This window comes from Falco naumanni, chromosome 4 (genome assembly GCF_017639655.2).
Source record: "Falco naumanni isolate bFalNau1 chromosome 4, bFalNau1.pat, whole genome shotgun sequence".
NCBI classification, from domain to species: Eukaryota; Metazoa; Chordata; class Aves; order Falconiformes; family Falconidae; genus Falco; species Falco naumanni.
In genome coordinates, this window is record NC_054057.1 from 99,874,415 (window position 1) to 99,893,181 (window position 18,767).

An 18,767-nucleotide genomic window follows, 5' to 3' on the forward strand; every position below is an offset into this window, starting at 1 on the left:
ATTTAAATCCATAAAGGATCCTCATCTATAAAAGCCCTTGTCCATGTCTGGTTCTAAGCAGGTTAGCTAAGTTTCTTACGTAACTATTATGATAATCACAAGGCTAACAGCTGTTCGTGCTCCTTTTTATTTTCTTCTCCCCTGCAAGCAGGGGACGAGACGGGTTAAGAAAGTCACGAGGGATATCTGAATACTGTCTGTAGCTTCTGGGAATACACTGCATTTAGAGTAGTAATTCAGGGACCAACAGAAGATTGACTACGTCTACTCTACTTTAAATCTGACTCTGTTTCTTTCAAGTTTTCAGTTTGTTTGAACATTTAGAAACAGTATTAAGGTCTTCATTACCCTCATTTTGGCACCTACAGTTTGCTAGCAGCAGGCCGTTGATGTTTAAGGATCTGCTGTCAAACGTGCTTTGCAGACGCTGCAGCCTGGACAGTGCCCAGCACCCCAAAACCTGTGGGAGTGGAGTAAAAGACTCTCTGAAAACACACCTATTTGCACAGGTTTACTTTTCTTTCTGCAGAACACAGCAAAACAAGCTTCGGACACTTGGGACAATCCCTTTATCTTGGAGCTCTGCAGCCTACACATTTACACATGACATGTTCAATGTCACCACAAACAAGTTCTCCAACATCACAGGTAAGGGCTCTGGCCACACAGATTGTCACAATCACCTCCACGAAGAGCGAGAATTAGATGTATTTGATGAAGTATATTACATGCACCAAACTAATACAGAGGGTTGGGTGATCAGCTCTCTGAACCAACAAGAGATGATGTAGTTGTTTTTTGGGTTTTTTTTTATGAACAAGTCTTGCAGCACAGGGAAATTCCTGACCGTGCACGATATGCCAGTATTTAAATAGAATAATCTTTAATGGGCCAGCTTGCTTCAGGCAAACTCACAGAAAAGCCAGTGCAGGCTGCAGCCATTTAAAGATTTAAATAGAAGTGTGCAAAGTTCTACAGCCTTTAAAAAAACTTCTTGCGTAGTATTTCACAATTAGTCGAGAAGTCACCTTTCAAATTCGATTCTGAAAAATAATTGCTAAGGTGATACTTTTAGGGTCATACTTTATTGCAGCTGTGCATATGTGTACTCTCCCTCTCTCCTGGTGCCTAATATCACATGGCCCATAGTAAACTGAACTATTATTTTCTCAGCACAACACTTTGTCATTCTGCTATAACTTGCAGTAGATAACCAGCACTAGGATGACTAGGACATCAAATTGTCCATAGCCTCTCCCACTTCATTAAAAAAAGAGAAGCGGTTTTTAGAACAGAGAAGTTTCAAAACTCTTGATTGAATCCCTCCTGTCCCAGAACTGACCTGTCTATATCTGTATCAAACCTAGTGATATTTATCTAAACTGTTCTTTAAAACTTCCCACAATGGAAGGTCCAAACCCTTGCCATAGCCATAATCATCTGAAGGCTTAATTCTCCTTAAAAATAAAAATTGTGGCCCAGCTGTTTTTTATTGCATTTAAAGCATGCACCTTCTTCGATTATACACCAATTGCCAAACACCAGAAATTGCACTTCTCAATGTTTTATGAGGAAGGCCACAAATATAACTTGCTAGCAGAAACCTGGCAATAAAATACAGTTCTAAATATACTATGGACAAACCCAGCATTGTTTCCCTTTTCCTAGCTCACAAGCCTCGCTCCTGCTACAAATCTCAATCCTGTTTCTGAAGTAAACAGGACATCTCTACCACTCCTAAGTTCCATAAAGAGGGAAGTATTTGTTTTTAGAAGGTATTCTGTGAAAAAAGCTCTCTTTTCCAAACAGATAGTTACAATGAAATCAACAGGAACACCTGCAGCTTCTAACCAGGATCTTAGAATGTTGGGACATTCAAGACTCAAGTGTTGATAAATAAATATATATATCCTGATTGTGACACTACATATAATTGCTTTTGTCCTGTATTCATAAGCAACATCTGCTCTTCCTTTCACGAGTGGAAGGAATGGCAACTTTTCTCTTCAGAATGCACCTACTGTTAGAAGTCTGCAGTGACCTCATAAAAAGTTATTTCCATAGCCACTAGGCTGTTTGCTTTTGAGTTACTAGTGGTTTCTCATGGAGCAGTATGAGCTCAAAATAGCTTAGCATGGGCCAGGCTCTGGCCACTGCCACCCATTTTTCTATAGTTAATGTCTGTCAAAGGGCTTCCTGTGGCTCTTATTAGGTTCCCTCTTTAACTTCATCTTCTGTGCCTTGATTGACAGTGGAATTAACCTGAATCAGCATTGCCTTCCTGTGACCTCTACACAATGCATAGGTCAGTCCCTGGCCGCGCTAGACCTGTACAAACTAACGCAGCCACCATCCCTGCTGGCTGATGAGCGTTTGGGATGCAGGGCTGGCTGAGCAATCCTGCCCAGAGGGGACTTTGCTCACAGAAAGAGCAAAAAGTCTCAAAAGGCTTTAGCAAGCATAAGGAAATTTTGATTTGAGGAAAGCTTCAGCAGAGAAATCTCATTTCAAAAGTGAACCTCAACTATTTATTATACTTTGTTAACAATCCATAGGTATGCAACAGAACTTTTTTTTAAAAAAAACCAACAACCTAAAATAGCCCAGAAGAGCACAGGCAATGAACTATTCATTTAGCCGCGGCTGAATCATCAGGAAATGTGCACTGAGATATCACTGTGGTTTGTGTAAATCACTGTTGGTACTGCAGACCTACCTGAACTAATGTGAGCGCTCAGATAAACACCTCTGTACAGCTGTGCTGGTTTTGTTCAAACTTGTGTATTTGCTGCCCGCGTTACCATGACAAAGCTTTAGCATAAAGCACGAAACAGATCATGCTACAGTCTATGTTCTAGCATCTTCCTGGATATTGCCTTCAGCTAGCTCAGGTACAGCTGTTACTGTTGCAGCCACACCTTCTGGCTTTGGGGTACGCATACGGCACAGCACCAAACTACACGTTTACATCATTGCCACAATGGAGTGATGATTAATCCAGGCTCGAGTGAATATACAAATCTGCCCTCCTAATTATTATATAGACACAGTTAATTACAAGGGTTTTTTCCTAATTGAAATTATTCTGCTGTCACTTCACATTTGAGGATTTAGCAAGGAAGAGCAGAAATAAGAGAACCACAGTAATCACTTGTAACAATTAGTTCTGCCAGCTGTACCACACTGCACACAGAATCTACTCCTTGATCTTCAAAACTCCCTACAAAGGATAAGATCCAGTTATCTTCATCTTGCTATGTATCACACCTTCCAGCTCATATAAAATTTCAGGCTGTGTATTTCAAACAATCATTTATCACAGATTTATTTGCTACTGTTCTCATTGACTGACTTTTTCTTCCCGTAAGTCTATGTAATATTAAAGCTTCCTACTATCATAGCTGCTTTAAATGGGAAAAAAAGCAGACCTCTTTAGAGCAATTAACAACCCTTGTCTTTGTATTCTCTTCTTTATTGTAGACAAGTTTCTCCTTGGACATTTACTCATTTTTGCTACCACCAAGTACAATTCAGTGAGTGCTGCCTTGACTTTCAAGTTTACCTGCCTAACATTCAGCATTTAAAAACCATGCTCATATATAAAAGCCACACTTTTCAGGGATGCTGAATATCTAAAATTCAGCCGACTAGATAGTGAGGGGACCTAACTTAAGATAGTGAAATGGAATTTTAAAACAAAAACAAAAAGCCCAGAACAAAGTTCTCACTGATTAGTGCTGGCAAATTACAAATAGAACCATTGTACTATCCCTTCCCCTCTAATTACACATTTGTCTCCAACTTTCAAGCTCCTGCATGAAGTATAACCTGTAAAAATATTTGTGAAATGAGAAAATGAAATATTATAGATTCAAAAAATTATATTGAGCTGTATGTATACTTCTAGATGCAGCTAAGTGTATCAGAATTTTTATCTCTGTTCTCAAGCCATCAGATCAAACGGCTTCCCTGACAGATGCTTTTTATTCACTTCACATTCCAAAAAATCAAAACGTAAATCAGCAATGGTCCTTCCCAAAACCACCTTTTGCATACCTGATCTCTCTTACAGGTAGTGAATCATCTCAGATCTTTCCTCATATTGTTTATTCAGTCATGTTATAATAACACCTAAAGATAACAAATGAAGCTGGTGCCTCATAGCGTAAACGTCCATATCCCAAAGATCTTACAGTCTTAGGAGCTTCTAATCAAAACCTCAAACTCTTTTAATACGGTTACTGGACAGAAGAAACTAGAAAGAGTTGATAGGAAAAAAACAGAACAAACCAAACCGCCATAGCAGAGTGTATACTAAACACAACTTAAGTTGTTCGGAAATGCTTACACAAAGGTATTACAGCATGAAGTGAGCTTGTTGCTCCTTGGTCTGCAAAGGTTCCACAGAGGTGCTCATACAGCAGGAGTTCCACACCTCATTTGCTTATCTACTACCATCACAGGGAGAAAACTATTTCTTATCACAGCGATACCAACAACTTTGTGTGAGGCCCCTCACAGATACTGATGTTTAGCTGTTCAGACAAGCATTTTTCCTCAACCAGCTATTCTTCATCCTTCCTGGAAAAACAGGCAGCTGGACCTTTTGCTTTTTTCCAAATGTTATTTTGGAGTAGTCTGCATAACACTGTTACCTCTAATGTACTGGCTTAAAAGCACCTGCTGTAGAGTAGGATTTCAATTTCCTGATAGGTAACAATTGGAAAGAGAACAAAAACCAGAGAAAGTTCCAATAAGATAATGAGGTATTAGTAGGGATAAGAAAGTGATTGCTCATAGGTGATTACTAAACCCACAATATACCTTGGGAATAATGGGTTTAAGGAGTCTGTAGAGAAAAGATAATTGTTTTGCATTGGCAGAATAAACATCATCATACTTAATACATCTCTGTATCTGAACCCTTCTTTCTCCCTTGCCTGCAAGCCTTTAAGGACATGGAGCTCGAAGTAACAAACAGCTGAAGCTCCAGGAATGCTTCCTGTGATAAACCATCCTAGGAAAAAGTTACCACATGTAACTTAAATGTATTTTAAATGCCTCATCTGGCTGTACAGCCACATTGTATCATGGCCCCTGCTGTTCGTCACATTACAAGACAGTGCACTGTATCTAGATTTAGTTAAAAAAAACAACAAAAAAACCAAAAGAAAACCAAAATAAAAACTTCAGGGCAAATATTTCTATCTGTTTGGTAAAATGATTCCTAATGTTTCGTGTGTGGACAAACTGCAAAACTACAAAGAAATGAAGAGCAAAATTATAAAGGATTACACATGAAGCACTTAGTTCAATGATAGATTAAAAGAATCATTTGAACAGAAAATCACAAATACAGCTCCAGAGTGAGAATCACCGATGGTCATGATATACAGGACTAGATGGTAAAAGTGTACAACAGTGAATGAAATCAACAGATGAAAGTGAAATTTCCTTTGCTTGAGGAGTTAAAAACCACAACACATGACAAAGACTGTCAACATGGAGCCTGCAGCAGCAGATGGACTAAGGCTTTGCAAGTTTTTCAAATATACAGGAGAAAGCATAACAAGAAATACTAACTCAACTTTATTTGGACTCGTACTCTAAGTGCTTAGACTGCAAGTTTACTTTTATTAATCTAGTAAATTGTGGCAATTAATTAGAGATCAGTTCCCTTTAAGTATAATATAGAGTACTGGCAGAGTAACAGCAAACATAGCACATGTCAATGCAGTGCTGTAAATAGAATTCCTCTTCATTTGTGTTTCCAGTCTCCGCTCGGTATCACACAATTCTAAAATCACATCTCTCACGGCAGACGCCTGGCCCTTACCCTCCACTGAAGACCTCGGTGTCACCCTTTCTGCAGGTCTAGAATGGACCGCAAGTTTAACACTCTGCATCTCAGAAATCATTTTCGCTATACTTTCCTGCAGACTGTTAAACTGCTGTTGTAAACTCCCTAGACATGAACTGACTTGTTTAGTGTAGTGTAGCTGCTCGTTTAAAGGAATTAAAAGAGAATCTATTTTTATGGAGTCATTCTTGTCTTCTCTAGTTAACAAGGTGCCTTCTTTCATTTCCTGCGATGTCCTTGTTTGCAGCACATTTTTCAGGTCTGCTATGATGTCACTGAGATCCTTCTGCTGTAAGTAATGGCTGGAGGCCTGTTCTTTAATGGCTTCTTGCAAATTAACTGGGCCCTTCTGTGCTTCCAGCACCAAGACTTTCAATTCTTGCAGCCTTACTCGATTAACATAGGTAGATCCAAGAACACCTATAATGGCTCCCAGTACAGAACCAATAATAGACCAGTTCTTTGTTTTTTCAGCTCTTGTTCGCTCTTTCTCATGGCTTTCTCTTACAGCTGCAGAGAACAGAGAGAATTTTTCTCTCTCAGATTCTTCTGCATTTAAATATGCAGCTCGGTACCGCTTCTCTTCCTGCAAAAAATATAGTGATTTGAAGGAGAAGGTATAATATGAAGCTATAAAGTCTATATTAAAAAAAAACGAAAACACAACATACCCCCCAAAATGCCAGTGCAGATGAAGGAATGGAAATTAAGAACATCCATCAGTTCTGTTTCAGAAGTTTTCCTTTTAATGTGGGATTTTCCTTATTAATCCTACTTAAGTCAATGAGACATCATTTTAAGTCAAAACTGAGAAATGGAAAAGGTCATCAGGAATTACAGCTGAAGATCCTCTACACAAGAATCTGTCACATGCTGATGACAGAAAAGGGGTGTGAGTGGGCAAGGTCTTTCTTTCCCCATAATGTACACTTTTTCAACCCTGCAAACACTACCACACTTCTTCCTTTCAGTTCTAAATCCCTTGAAGTGGAAACTGAAAATAGGATTGGAAAGGACGTCTCAGGTCCATCTCAGAAACCCACACGCTTCTTATCCCTCTGCATTCTCTTCCTTATTCTGCTCACAGACAAATATGTTCCCTTCCTCCCTGTATTTCCCAAAATTATTCTCATTCTTCCAAGCAAGCATTTCTTCTGTAAGGCAGCACTACCACTTTACAGACAGTGGTGACTTGAGTTCTACCTTTCTTCACAGTCATGCAGATCTGTATTCTTCTTTAAGTCTCATCCACACAGACCTGATAACTTATTTAGACAACTAAAGCGCTCTAGTTCTTTCCTACGCACTGATCCAGAAGCTCAGTTTAAGCTCAGGCATTGGTACCCACTCCTTGCCTGAGCTTTGCCATAGGTGCACCTGCTTCCAGGCCTGTTCTGTGCTGCTCACAGAACCTGTAGTTTCATCTGGATTTACTGGATTGACTTTGGCTGCTACTTTGTCTTTGTATCTGATTGAGGGACTGCTAATGAACATGTTCCTGTCACCAGCTCTGCCTGGCTCAACCAGCTGAGTTGCTGTAGAAGTGCATCCTCTTCTTGCTTGCCCTCCCTCATGGAGTAGCCTTGTCCTTGCTGCTCTCTGTCAAAAGCTTTACTGAGCTGCCTGGGTGTTGCAGCCACACAGAAAGCAGCTGAGGGTTTTCATGGATTAACAACCAGAAAGGAGCTTCTCTCGTCACATGGAAGGTTAATTCATCGAATCCCAGCTTTTTGTTGACTACAACAATTAATTTTCTAGGCTCGCTATCTTCAGCATTCTTTTCCAAATTTACTAACCTATTTTAGCATTAACATATACAATTTGCATAGCAGATCAAACCATCAGTAACACTTGACTAAAAGAAGTATCGTAAGAAATTAACTGAGATCACTGTACCTCGGAACTGAACTGCATCTACAAAAGCAGTCACTAGTAGCGGAAGCAAAGCACAGAAATTTTCATCATATTTACCAGTACAAAAGTACCAACAAATTACCTGCAGCAACCTGTGTTCCAGAGTAGCCAGTTCTAAATACTGGGTGTCATCCCGAGAGACCCTGTCTAAGCGGTCCCGAATTTCCTTCAGTTTTATCTGTTGGGCTTCTACATTTTCACGAGCCTCTCGTACTATCCCTCGAGCTATCATAAAGATATTTTCAGCCTGAGAAGAAAGAGTGTTTATTTTAGAGACTTATTACCAGACAGATCCAAATCGCTAATTATATGAATTTTGGTGGAACCCAACCCAACAAAACAAACCACACTCCATTTCAATCTATCTATATTTATACATATATTTATATGATGAGATAAATACATATATATGATCAAAGCTGTATTTACTAGTGTGTATAGACTAGAACACATCCATAATATCTGCACAGTCAAAGCAGAAAAAAAAGATGATTCTCCTTGTAGGATTCTTTTGCATCACAGCCAGTGTTTATACTTCATATAGCTTAACTCATTATTTTAAAATTTCCACATTAGCTCCATGTTTACCTCTGTCACTTTTCCCTGAGCCTCTCGAACTTCATTAATTCCAACAAAATCTTCATATCTGTCCCACCAGCTCTTGCATGTTGCAGACATTTTTTGAAGGGAGTGTTTTCCCATAACGGTCCCAGCTTCTGTCAGCCGATTAAGAAGACCCACGGCCATTTCTGTCGCAGACTTGGCTTCAGGCCTCTTAGGTGCTGACGAGCAGTAAGTCCGCACTATATGTAAATTCATTTTTGGACTCCACTTTATCAACAAATGGTGATACTGCAGACCACAGGACACCGAGGACACGCTTGACTTATATTTCATTGGCCCCATGTCTTGAATTTAATCACTGAATAAAAGTGCTACAAGGATAAAGAAAAAGAAGAATTATTGAAGTATGGCTGATTAATACCTCTTAAAACTACACATGTGGACCAAAACAAATAAAATTCAAGAATGGCTAAACCATCACTAGTTTTACACCCTTACTTACCTAAAGAACTTTCCACAATTTTCAACAAAGGGCAGTACTGCCAGATTCCTGCTTTTCTGCTGTTTGTAAGTACTCCCACCATGCTTCTCACTGCGTGAATAGCGATCACGTGTAGATCTCAGTGCCAGCAGGAGTAGCTCCAGAGTAATTTAATGCTTTGGCACAGAAGCAACTGACATATGAAATTTTTCCTTGCACTTTCACACTTGAGTTTGGTGTACCGCATCACAGGTACTAACAATTCTGCAAAAGAACACAAAAAGAAAAAAAGACAGAGAGGGGGGAAAAAACACTTGGTAAGAAAAAAAGCGGGGCTTCATCATTCCCTTTACCTCACACTCCACAGATACACGAAGTGTTGAAGAATGCAAAGGCAAGAACACAAAGGACAGGCAGAAAAGACGTAACTGCTGAACTGAGCAAAGTATTCTCGTGAGACTGCCTACAAAAGTAAAATGAGGAAGAGCCACAAGATCAGAAAAATATCAGGCAGTGAACACACAGCTAGGGCTGCATTTCAAATTGAGCTTAAAATCCTTGCTTATACTGCAAAGGAGAATGCAAAAGAAGACTGCTAGTTACAGGTTATTGTCTATTGGTTTTTAAAGAAGATCTTAATTTTCTACTGAGCGCATTCCTCTAAAAACTTTAAATGGGAAAACCTTCAAATAAGGCTTTATATGAAATTTGAGTATGAATATACAGGTTTTGACTAATATGACATAAACCCATGGATTACTGAGAACGCTCAATAGCTGCTGCACAGTTTTTAAAAATTATTTTATAACAGTTTTCCACATTAATTTTAGGTGGCTAATGATATCATGTACGTGCAAATACAGGCATCTCCACATAGAAGAATTCTTCCTACTGGAAGATATTTTTAATCAGCTTTTAGCTGGCGACCGATTCTGAACACCACAGGTTTATTCCTTGTTAAGTATTTCTAACAAGCAGCAATAACATCAGGCAGCGTTGTGAAGATCTTAGCAGTCGTTTTATATGCATAATATGGTAGATCAAAACCACAAAAACATGGCAGTGAAATAAGTTCTCTCTCCTACCAGCATCATTCATATATCTTACCGTTGCAACACCCACTGTACATTGCAGGCCACGTACCAAAACCTCAGCTCAACTTTGCCCATCCTAGACTGCAAGATTTCCCTCATTTAATTGCACCACTCATGCAGAGTTTTACCAAATATTCAGGCTATTGAGACAGTATAGCAAAAAGGGAAAGCTGAGATTTTAAGAATTACTGTGTAGACCGTTGCAATCAGCCTGCAAAGTAATCTGAGTGAACAGGACCTCAGAGAGTTATGAAAGCTTAATGAGGTAACGTGCCTTGTCCTCTCCTGCTTCCCTTGTTCCCTGCGCCTGCAGTCCTTGACAAATACTCTGGCAAATGGGTTACACCCCAGTTGCTACGCGCACTGGGCATGGGTGACAAATAAGGTTGGCTTTAGCGGGCCCTACCTTATTTTGCAGCAGTCCCTTCTGTCCCGGCCAAAATGTAAACCCCCACCTTGCGACACGGCCCCGCCCCACACGCTCCCCACCGAGGGGGGTTACAGGTCAGGTTCTCCCACATGCCCGCCCCTCCCTGCCGGCGGGGCCCTCTCACCGCAGCAGGGCCACCCGGCTGCGATCCCGCACCTACGGACAGCACGGCGAGGCCGCTGCCGCCTCCAGCAGCCGCGCCCGGGCAGCGCCCCGGCCGCAGCCGCGGCCCCGCGGGGGAAAGCGGCCGGCCGGGGGCCCCAGCGCCGGCCCTCACCCAGGCCGCGGCCGCCAGGGGCGCTCCGTGCGCGGCGGCGTCCGGGCCCGGCCGCTCCTTCCCACCGGGCAGCCGGTCCCGAGGAGCACGCCGAGCTGTCGGCCCCCGCCGCTGGGCCGGGCCGCGGCAGTTCCCCCTACCTGCCCGGGGCGCCGGCCCGGTGCCTGAGGCGGAAGCGGCGGCGGAAGCGCCACGGCGGCCGCGCGGGGCCACGCGGAAGCGGCCGGCGGCGACGCGAGCGCGCGCGCAGGGGGGCGGGGGGCGGCGCGGCGGAGCGGAGCGGAGCGGGCACCATGTCGGGCCGAGAGGGTAAGGCCCGGCCCGGAGCCCCGGCGCCGCCCGCCCTCCCCGCCCCTCACCGTCTCTGTCTTTGCAGGTGGCAAGAAGAAGCCGCTGAAGCAGCCGAAGAAGCAGTCGAAGGACCTGGACGAGGTAGGGCGGGGGGGGAGGGGCGCGGCACCGGGCCTCCCCCGCGGGCTCTCCGAGCTCAGGTCGCCCCTCGGCTCGGCCTGCTATCGCGATACACGCGTTACGAAGCGTCGTTGCGACGGCACGACCGAGGGCAATGAGGGCCGGGGGGCGAGGCGCGGCGCTGCCCGCGTTCGCTGCTGCCACCCCCGTGCCGGGCCCTGGCCCACGGCGCCCGGTGCCACCGGGAAGGCTGGCGTGTCCCTGCCGCAGCAGCACCGGGCCGCGGGCTGAATCGTAACAAACCGACACCGTCGCAAGAGCCTAGGGCAGGATACAAGGAAGGGGGATTACCGAGAAGTGCAAACAGATGAGGTACGAGTGACTCTCGTTAGAGATATTTAAACATAAGGGCTCAGGGTGTGGACATGGGCTGTTATTTCCGAGGTTCGTGGAGGATGGATGAGGCACCGGTGACTGGAAAAAGACAAATACTGTATCTCTTCAAAAAAGGGAAAAAACTCCACCACCCGAGCTTTCTAAATAAGCTTTATCGTTAGAGAAAAGGTAGAACCAATTATGTGCTTACAAGGATCCAAGTTACAATAATGTAAAAAATAATACCCAGTATAGTTTTTAGTAAAACTGTGTCAAACAAAGGAAATTCTGTTCTGTAGCAGGGCAGTGTTCTGTGTATGAGGAGAAAACCAGCAGATACGAGGTTCTTGATGCTAGCTCATGTAATGGTCTCAAATGCAAGGCAGGAACGGGACCTCAGAAGGTGATGGAAGGTGACCATGCAGCTTGCTGGAGTGCCACACTCTGGAAGCAATTACGAACAGTTCAGTGTCTGCCTGCAAGGACTACTGAGGGGCTTTGCAATATTTTGTGTTAGATCGGAGTCCAAGTAAAATTTTGATTAGTGCCTCGGTTGCCTGACAATGTGGCTTATTCTCTTGGTTGAAAACAAAATCTGGAGGGGCCACAGACTCTCAAAGGACAAGACTAGTGGTCAAAGTAATCTTAACAAATTGGAGAAAGTTTGAACAATTGAAAAAATTGATTGATTTAATTAAGCATGTATGCTAAGTCCCTTTCTTTGGTAACACTAATCACCTTATAAAATACAAGGAGAATGACTAGCTAAACTGCAGGTCCACCTGAAAGGATTTGAGACTTAGAACATACACTGAACAGGAACTGCAAAATCAAGTATTGCAAAAGAACAAAATCATACAAGATGTATAAACAAAATCTGGTGTGTCAAACACGATGGAATAGTATTTCTTTTCCTCTCAGCAATGCAACACTGCAAGCACTTGGGGGCAACACTTTGCAAGAAAAAAACCCACACAGATGTGGATAAAGGGGAGAAAATGATTTACTAGAAAAGATAAGTTTGTCTACAGGGGAAAAAAAACCCAAAGCAGTGGAAAACCTGGGGAGTGAAACAAAATATTCTCTTCTGTGTGCAGTAGGTCGGGGAAGTAATAGGCTTACATTGCAGCAAGGGAAGCTTTAACTTAAAGAAGAGGAAAGCTTTCCAGTTATAAAGGTCATTGAGCCATGGATTGGACTGGTGAAGAGTCTGTAGAATCTCAGTTGTTAAGGTCCTTTGTTTAGCTACCCCCAAATCCTGAGTGCCAAGGAAAAAGACTATGGTCCCTGTCAGCCTTGATGTCTGTGAAGAATGTGTATCCAAGGGATAGAGTATGTCTGAGCTCTCCTGAATTCTGGAGGCTGTTCTAGCAGGGGTGCTCAGCAGCTGCCTTGCCTGTACAGTTTGCCAGCAGTCTCATTAGATTTCTTGGAATCAATACAAATGTATTAAACCCAGCAAAAATAGTGACATAAGCGTGGAAGGCGATTTTTTGAATTTAATGCATTTTTTAGGTAAAAGCAACCTTTTTTTCTTACACCCTATATAATCTAAGTTTCATTGTTAGACAGCACTTTTGCTCTTGGCTCCTAGTATTGCTGGTGGCATTATGGCATTAATGAATGGTTTTGGTGCAAACATCTACCATTCAGAGGGCAGAATGAGATTATGCCATAGAAAATGATATTTGTTTAATTTCAGAAAGGATCAAACATAGAAAGTTAAAAAAGTTTAGTCATTGCGTTCTGGTACAGCAAAAAACCTTTGTCATAGTTCTGCAAGGTTTTGTATATTTAATAGTATTTAGCTGTCTTGCATCAGTTCACTCAGGTTTTTATTGCTGTTAGAATATGACATTTTTTACTCATTGCTTGTCAGTTGTTTTTGAATTCTTTTGGGGAGGAGATGTTAACAAACTCTGTTATTCTTTTCTTTAGACAGATCTGGCATTTAAACAAAAGCAGAAGGAGGAGCAAAAGAAACTTGAGGAGATGAAAGCAAAGGCTGCTGGAAAAGGGCCCCTCAGTAAGTGAGGTGCCATACTGACAGGAAAAATGGAGGGCTTGCTGGCTTCAAAATTTTAATGGTTTTGCTTGACAAACATAAAAAGGCATGTACCTTTAGGTTATTCAACACGCACCAGTAAGACAATGGCAGGTGCAGATGATAAGAAACAAATAGAGGCTAATTTTTTTTCTTTCCTTCACTGTGCAATTTCATCCCAAAATTGCTGATGTAGGTTCTGGTTTAGCAGGTACAACAGTGTCTCTGGCATGCTAACCTGTGCTGGTGGGATGGTGTAGAGACATTTCTACTCTTGCTTCAGTATAGCATCTTTTTCTTTCCAGATATATTGCATGTAGGCTTTGCCACGGTCCTGAAAGTTAAACAAATCCAGTACTTGTTCTCTTAGAGGATGAATTTCTTCAGGAGCAGTAGATTCCTGGCAGAAGAAAAAAAGTGACTGGAAATTAGTGTGGCTTCAACCCTTTTGCCTAAGTCACTGTAAAGTACACTGTGTCACAGAAAGTCTGCAGGGTGCATCCTGATGGTGCATTGAGCCTAGTCTTTGTCTCGGTGATAGTAGAATAGTGTTAATGTGAGTCTGAGATTTGCAGTGATCAGATTAGAGATGTTAAAAGGGTGCACCCTGCCCATTCCCTCTAGGTGTTTTTGACCTGTGGTCTGTTAATGTGACTAATGGCTGTTCCGTTCTGTAAAGACTTTACACTTTGTTTCATATTCTTCAGCAAGACTTTAAACTTTACACTTTGTTTCATATTCTTCAGCAAGCTTTCAGTCTTGCAAGGTCCCAGAAAGACCCTTGTAGCAATCCCATAGCAATTTAGTGTCACTAACAACCTTTGCTATGGCATCTTGTCAGGTGCTGTTTGAAAATATGAAGTCCCTTGGATTCACTTCATCCATACACTTAATGATACCCTTAGAGTTTCAGCAGGTCAGTGAGGAAGGATTTACTATTTACAGGAGTCCCTTTAACTTCCACAAGATGGAGTTTTATCCATTTGCTTTGCTACAGACTCTGTTATCTTCTTGGAGACAAGGTCAGGGTCACCGATTTATAGTTCCACAGTTCTTTGCAGACCCCTTTCTTTATCTGGGAGCTATGCTGGCAATCTGAGAGTCCTCTGATATAGTGGCTGTAATTATAAGTTTCAAATCTCAGTCAACAGTTCTGCATTTTCACATTAGAGTTTGCCAGTGCTCTTGGAGGGAGTGCTATCCAGTTCCACTGACTTGGGATATTTCTTGTTTACTTATCTCCAGTTGATGTAGCTCCTCTGATTTATAAGCCTACAAAAAATGTGCTGGGTGTGGGACTCAAATGTCTTTGGTATTACAGCCCAATGCAAAACAATTTAGGGAGCCTTTCTTCTGTGTCCTTACCATCCTAAACTTGTTCTGTGTAAAGCACTTCAGCTTACAGATTTCTTTGTAGTTCTTTCTTGCCATTATTACTCTGCCTGTTTCTAGACTGAATTTAGTCATCTGGTCCTTGTCCAATGCTTGCCAAAGCAGATAGTGGTTATTATGTTATTGTGGGAGAACTAGGCTATTCCCAAGAACATCAGCAAGGCAGCGTTGTTAGTCATATTGCAGTGCAGGGTCTGTTGTTGACCATCAGCCCTTGCAGCCTACCTTGCTATAGCCTTGCTATTCTTTTTTCCTTTCCACTGGTCATATGTGACACATGCTGTAAAAACCAGCATTTACAAAAAATGCCACACTTGTTGCTGTGTTAATATGTTGTGTTCTTTCACCCTGTTTTAGTCTCTCCAGTAACAGGGACTACAGAGAACAAACAGTTCCAGATAATTGGAATTCTCATAATTCCAGCACCTGCTTCTGTAGAGCTTTGATCCCAGCTGGAGGCTCTGGTTGCTGTAGGGATACCGATGCTTTTATTCCATTAACCTTGAATTTGATTTGAACAGACTATACTCCTGCTGTATAGGAAATAAACAATGGAGGGTGTCCATGGAAGAACAAAGGAATTGTTGAAATACTTAGTTCTGTTGCAGATTTTATGGGGCATATTTTGTTCCAGGAGAAACTTGGTTTCTAAAGTTATTAATTCAGAGTAAAGTCTGTGATCACAAACAAAAGAGTAACACGTGGGAAAACAATTTCCTAGTGGGGATCTGAGTTGTAGTCAGTCTAGTGGGGATTTGACTTTATGAGGAACTAAATTTGTAGCTAAGCTCTGTCACAGTTGTCTAACCAGTTGTGTTGTTTCTTTTGGCAGCCAGTGGTGGAATAAAAAAGTCTGGCAAAAAGTAGCTTGATCAAACTGCGGGGTAAGAAGCAATAGAGTTACTCAATGGATCTGCAGACATCAGAGAGTCATGGAAATTCACTATCATTTGGGAAACATTGTACATTTTGTTTAGTCAGAATAAATCTTTTTTGTTAAGATGTGATATTTTCTCTTTACCTGTAGGTTTTGTTTTTTAAAATGGCATTACTGTTTTGTACTGGAAATGAAACTTTTACTGAAGACCATTGGTGACCCTGTGTAGCCCGAGTGCATCTGGTGGTTTGGTAGTCATTTGTGAGAATAAATTTCAACTTCTGCTGTCTTTTGACAATGGGAGTCAGGGCTCGAGCGTTAAAATCTGCAGTTTTGATCTGGAGGCTTAGGTATGGCTGCAGTTGTCCAAGCTGTGGCTGTATCAGCGCATGCTCTTGTAAGAGCTAAAAGTGTTCTCTGAAAAGGCTGGATTGTACTTCTATTGGCAGCAAAGTGGTTACCTTTGGGTCAACCACTATCCAAAACAATTTTCATATTGTACTACTCAAGTACACTGTGGTGCTATGCCCTATAGTCCCAGTGACTGCTGAACCTACGCTTGCCTTTGTCTTAGTCACCTACACTTAGTTTTCCTTCAGCTTCTGCGTACTGACAACATCACCGCTCCTTTACAGTTGCAGCAGTGCCTTTGAGGGGGAAGAGAGGAGAACAGTGCTTACACGACTACAACTTAATTTTTGAAATGAATAGCAGCGCCAGTATGCTGGGTATGGAAACTTCAAGGAACGGATGTGATGCTCCAAAGGCAGGAGTTAATAGTGAAAGAATGAATGTAGAGCACTTCCTACCTGAGCGGGATGCAGACTGCTCCCGTGTCAGGAAAGGCAGCCGTTTGCTGCAAGCAGGGATTGCTTCTGTAAGCAGCAAGGTTCTTTGGCTGCATCTGTGGGGAGGCATGGCAAATGCGAAGCCACATTCTGGGCTCATAAAGAACAGGCCACGGATGTTGGTTGTCAGCGCACAAAGTGCTGCTGAGAGGGTTTCCGTGTTAAAAGGAGGTCATTCTAGAGGGCCGGGGGCGTTATGTGCTGAGGGTAGGGTGTTCAGGGGACGCACCATTCGTCATCCTCTTGGAACACGAGGCCCTGTCTCTGCCGGGCTGGGATAGCAGGTGCCCACGACGCCTGGACGAAGCTGGGGCAGGCCGTACCCCGCCATTAGCCCTGGCCCCGCCATTAGGCAGGGCCTGGCACCCCATCAGCACCACGCAGGTTGCAGCGCCCCCCCGCGGCCACGAGCAGCTCCGCAGCGCGGCGGAGGGCAGTTCCGCGCGTGCGCCCCGCTGCTCACCGCCCGCGGACGGAGCGGCCTGCGCTGCTCTCCGGGGCTGCGATCTCAGGTGTGCGGCGAGCGCACGCGCAGCGCTCCCCGCCGGCCGCGCCCGCCGCGGGGAAGGGTCGCTCCCTGCGCAGCGGCGGTGCGGCTCCGCGCGGCTCCGGCCACCGGTGACCGGGCCCAAGCTTGGGCTGCGTGCGCGGCCCCTGGCTGTCCGTGGGGCGGCCGAGCCGTGCGCTGCCCCTGTGCATGCGCCGTGCGGCGGGAGGTGCCACTGTGCGAGGGCGGGTGCGGCCCCCCGGGCCCCTGCGTCCGGGCGCCTCTCCCACCAGCCGGGACGTGTGTAGCCTGGTCAGAGTGGCGCTGGTATGCGAGGGCTCCGCCTGTGATGGCAGGCTGCCGGTGCCTTCCTTCGGAGCGGCCGGACCCCGCACAGAGGCGGCCTTCCCAGCGCTCTCCCGCCGCGGGCCGCGCTGCCCGCCCCTAAGGCGCTGCCCCCTCCCTGAGGCGTCTGCCGCCCGCCCCTCAGGCGTCGCCCGCCAATGAGGCGCTGCCCCCGCCCCTCAGGCGCCGCCCGCCAATGAGGCGCTGCCCCCTCCCTCAGGCTCTGCCCCCTCAGAGGCGCCGCTCGCCAATGAGGCGCTGCCCCCTCCCTCAGGCTCTGCCCCCTCAGAGGCGCCGCCCGCCAATGAGGCGCTGCCGGAGCCGCCCCTAAGGCGCCGCCCGCCTCTGACGCGCCACCGCCCGCCCTGAGGCGCTGCCGCCCCCTGAGGCGCTCCCCGCTCTGAGGCGCAGCCCGCCCCTGAGGCGCTGCCGGAGCTGGCACGGGACACGGCTTGTCGTGGAGGCCTTCAAGGACCGCAGCCCGCTTCATTTTTCTGGCACAGCATCCCACCGGCTCTGATGGCGCAAGGGCTTATGTTAGTGGTTTTCTGAATGCTCTTTGTGCAGGAGTTAAAATACCCATTTTGGGGGGAGCTGGGTCTTCTAGAAGACGGTGCAGTGTGGCGGTCCTTTTTTGGGGCTAAAACCACAGTTACATGTTCTTTCAGGCTTTAGGAGTATCAGCTTTGGTGTTCCTGAACGTTACAGCCTTAGACTTGCAGCCACCTTAGTGGTGCAGGGAAGGGAAAACCAGGGGAAAATGCCCTCATAAACATCAAGGAAAGTCTAAGGGTAAACAATGAGGGAAGAGATTGTTAGGATAAAAGATGAAACTTCAGTTGTTATGCACTAGATTGGTAGATTGGCTCCTTGGTGTCTTTGACAAAACTACCCTGGATTTCTTACCCCAGCACTAAGACACTCCACAACCTATGTTAATAAATTCAGGTGATTTACACAGGCCCAAGTGAAAGGAGCACCTAGAGCAATGCAGGATAAGCACTGAATGGTGTTAGCACCTCTGGTTAAAGGCTAGAAGTCTCTCTTGAGTGATACAAGCAGAATGATCATCCTCTGAATTCTGGTTGCAGCTCCAATGTGAGCTGGAAGGCGAGGTAATGCAGCAGTTACAGTCATACACCACTTCTGTCAGCAAAAGCCCACGTTACCATAAATATATGTAAGGTTTCACTCACTTTGCACTTAAAGGTCAAAGCACATTAATAATTGAGTGTGCTGCTGGCTGACCATGACCAGGCACCTCCGTGTCTCGACTTAAATCACGACATAAGTTAGTGGCTGGGCTGGCAGCACCACACCAGAGCAGCATCTTGTGCTGCCTCTGGATCCTTCTCTTTAGATGAGGCT

At 44.5% G+C, this 18,767-nt stretch overlaps 1 protein-coding gene and 1 long non-coding RNA gene across 6 annotated transcripts; one reads left to right on the forward strand and one right to left on the reverse strand.

Annotated features, from left to right (window-relative positions):
- Positions 1-5,310: 5,310 nt before the first annotated feature.
- On the reverse strand, positions 5,311-10,824 carry CCDC51 (coiled-coil domain containing 51). Of its 5 annotated transcripts, none has more exons than XM_040590941.1 (5): positions 10,761-10,824; positions 8,841-9,083; positions 8,363-8,709; positions 7,857-8,021; positions 5,311-6,446 (listed from the first exon to the last, which is right to left on the reverse strand). In XM_040590941.1, the coding sequence occupies exons 3-5, from the start codon at positions 8,678-8,680 to the stop codon at positions 5,670-5,672; spliced, it is 1,260 nt and encodes a 419-aa protein (XP_040446875.1). In that variant the 5' UTR covers positions 8,681-8,709; positions 8,841-9,083; positions 10,761-10,824; the 3' UTR covers positions 5,311-5,669. The 5 variants fall into 5 exon arrangements, with proteins under 5 accessions (XP_040446875.1, XP_040446877.1, XP_040446878.1 ...); XM_040590943.1 differs by lacking the exon at positions 10,761-10,824 and adding an exon at positions 10,468-10,528; XM_040590944.1 differs by lacking the exon at positions 10,761-10,824 and adding an exon at positions 10,500-10,521.
- A 50-nt stretch (positions 10,825-10,874) lies between these two features.
- On the forward strand, positions 10,875-15,849 carry LOC121086761. Its single transcript, XR_005827450.1, has 3 exons — positions 10,875-10,929; positions 10,997-11,052; positions 15,675-15,849. It is a non-coding gene; the product is annotated as an uncharacterized LOC121086761 (long non-coding RNA).
- Positions 15,850-18,767: the final 2,918 nt, after the last annotated feature.

What these genes read in the sequence shown, in the direction of transcription:
- CCDC51 (XM_040590941.1), bottom strand. Translation starts at nt 8,680, where the DNA reads ATGGGGCCAATGAAATATAAGTCAAGCGTGTCCTCGGTGTCCTGTGGT. An exon ending in CTCAGGGAAAAGTGACAGAG is followed by an intron (nt 8,022 to 8,362) that starts GTAAACATGGAG and finishes CTTTCTTCTCAG; the next exon opens with GCTGAAAATATCTTTATGAT. An exon ending in TGGAACACAGGTTGCTGCAG is followed by an intron (nt 6,447 to 7,856) that starts GTAATTTGTTGG and finishes TATTTTTTGCAG; the next exon opens with GAAGAGAAGCGGTACCGAGC.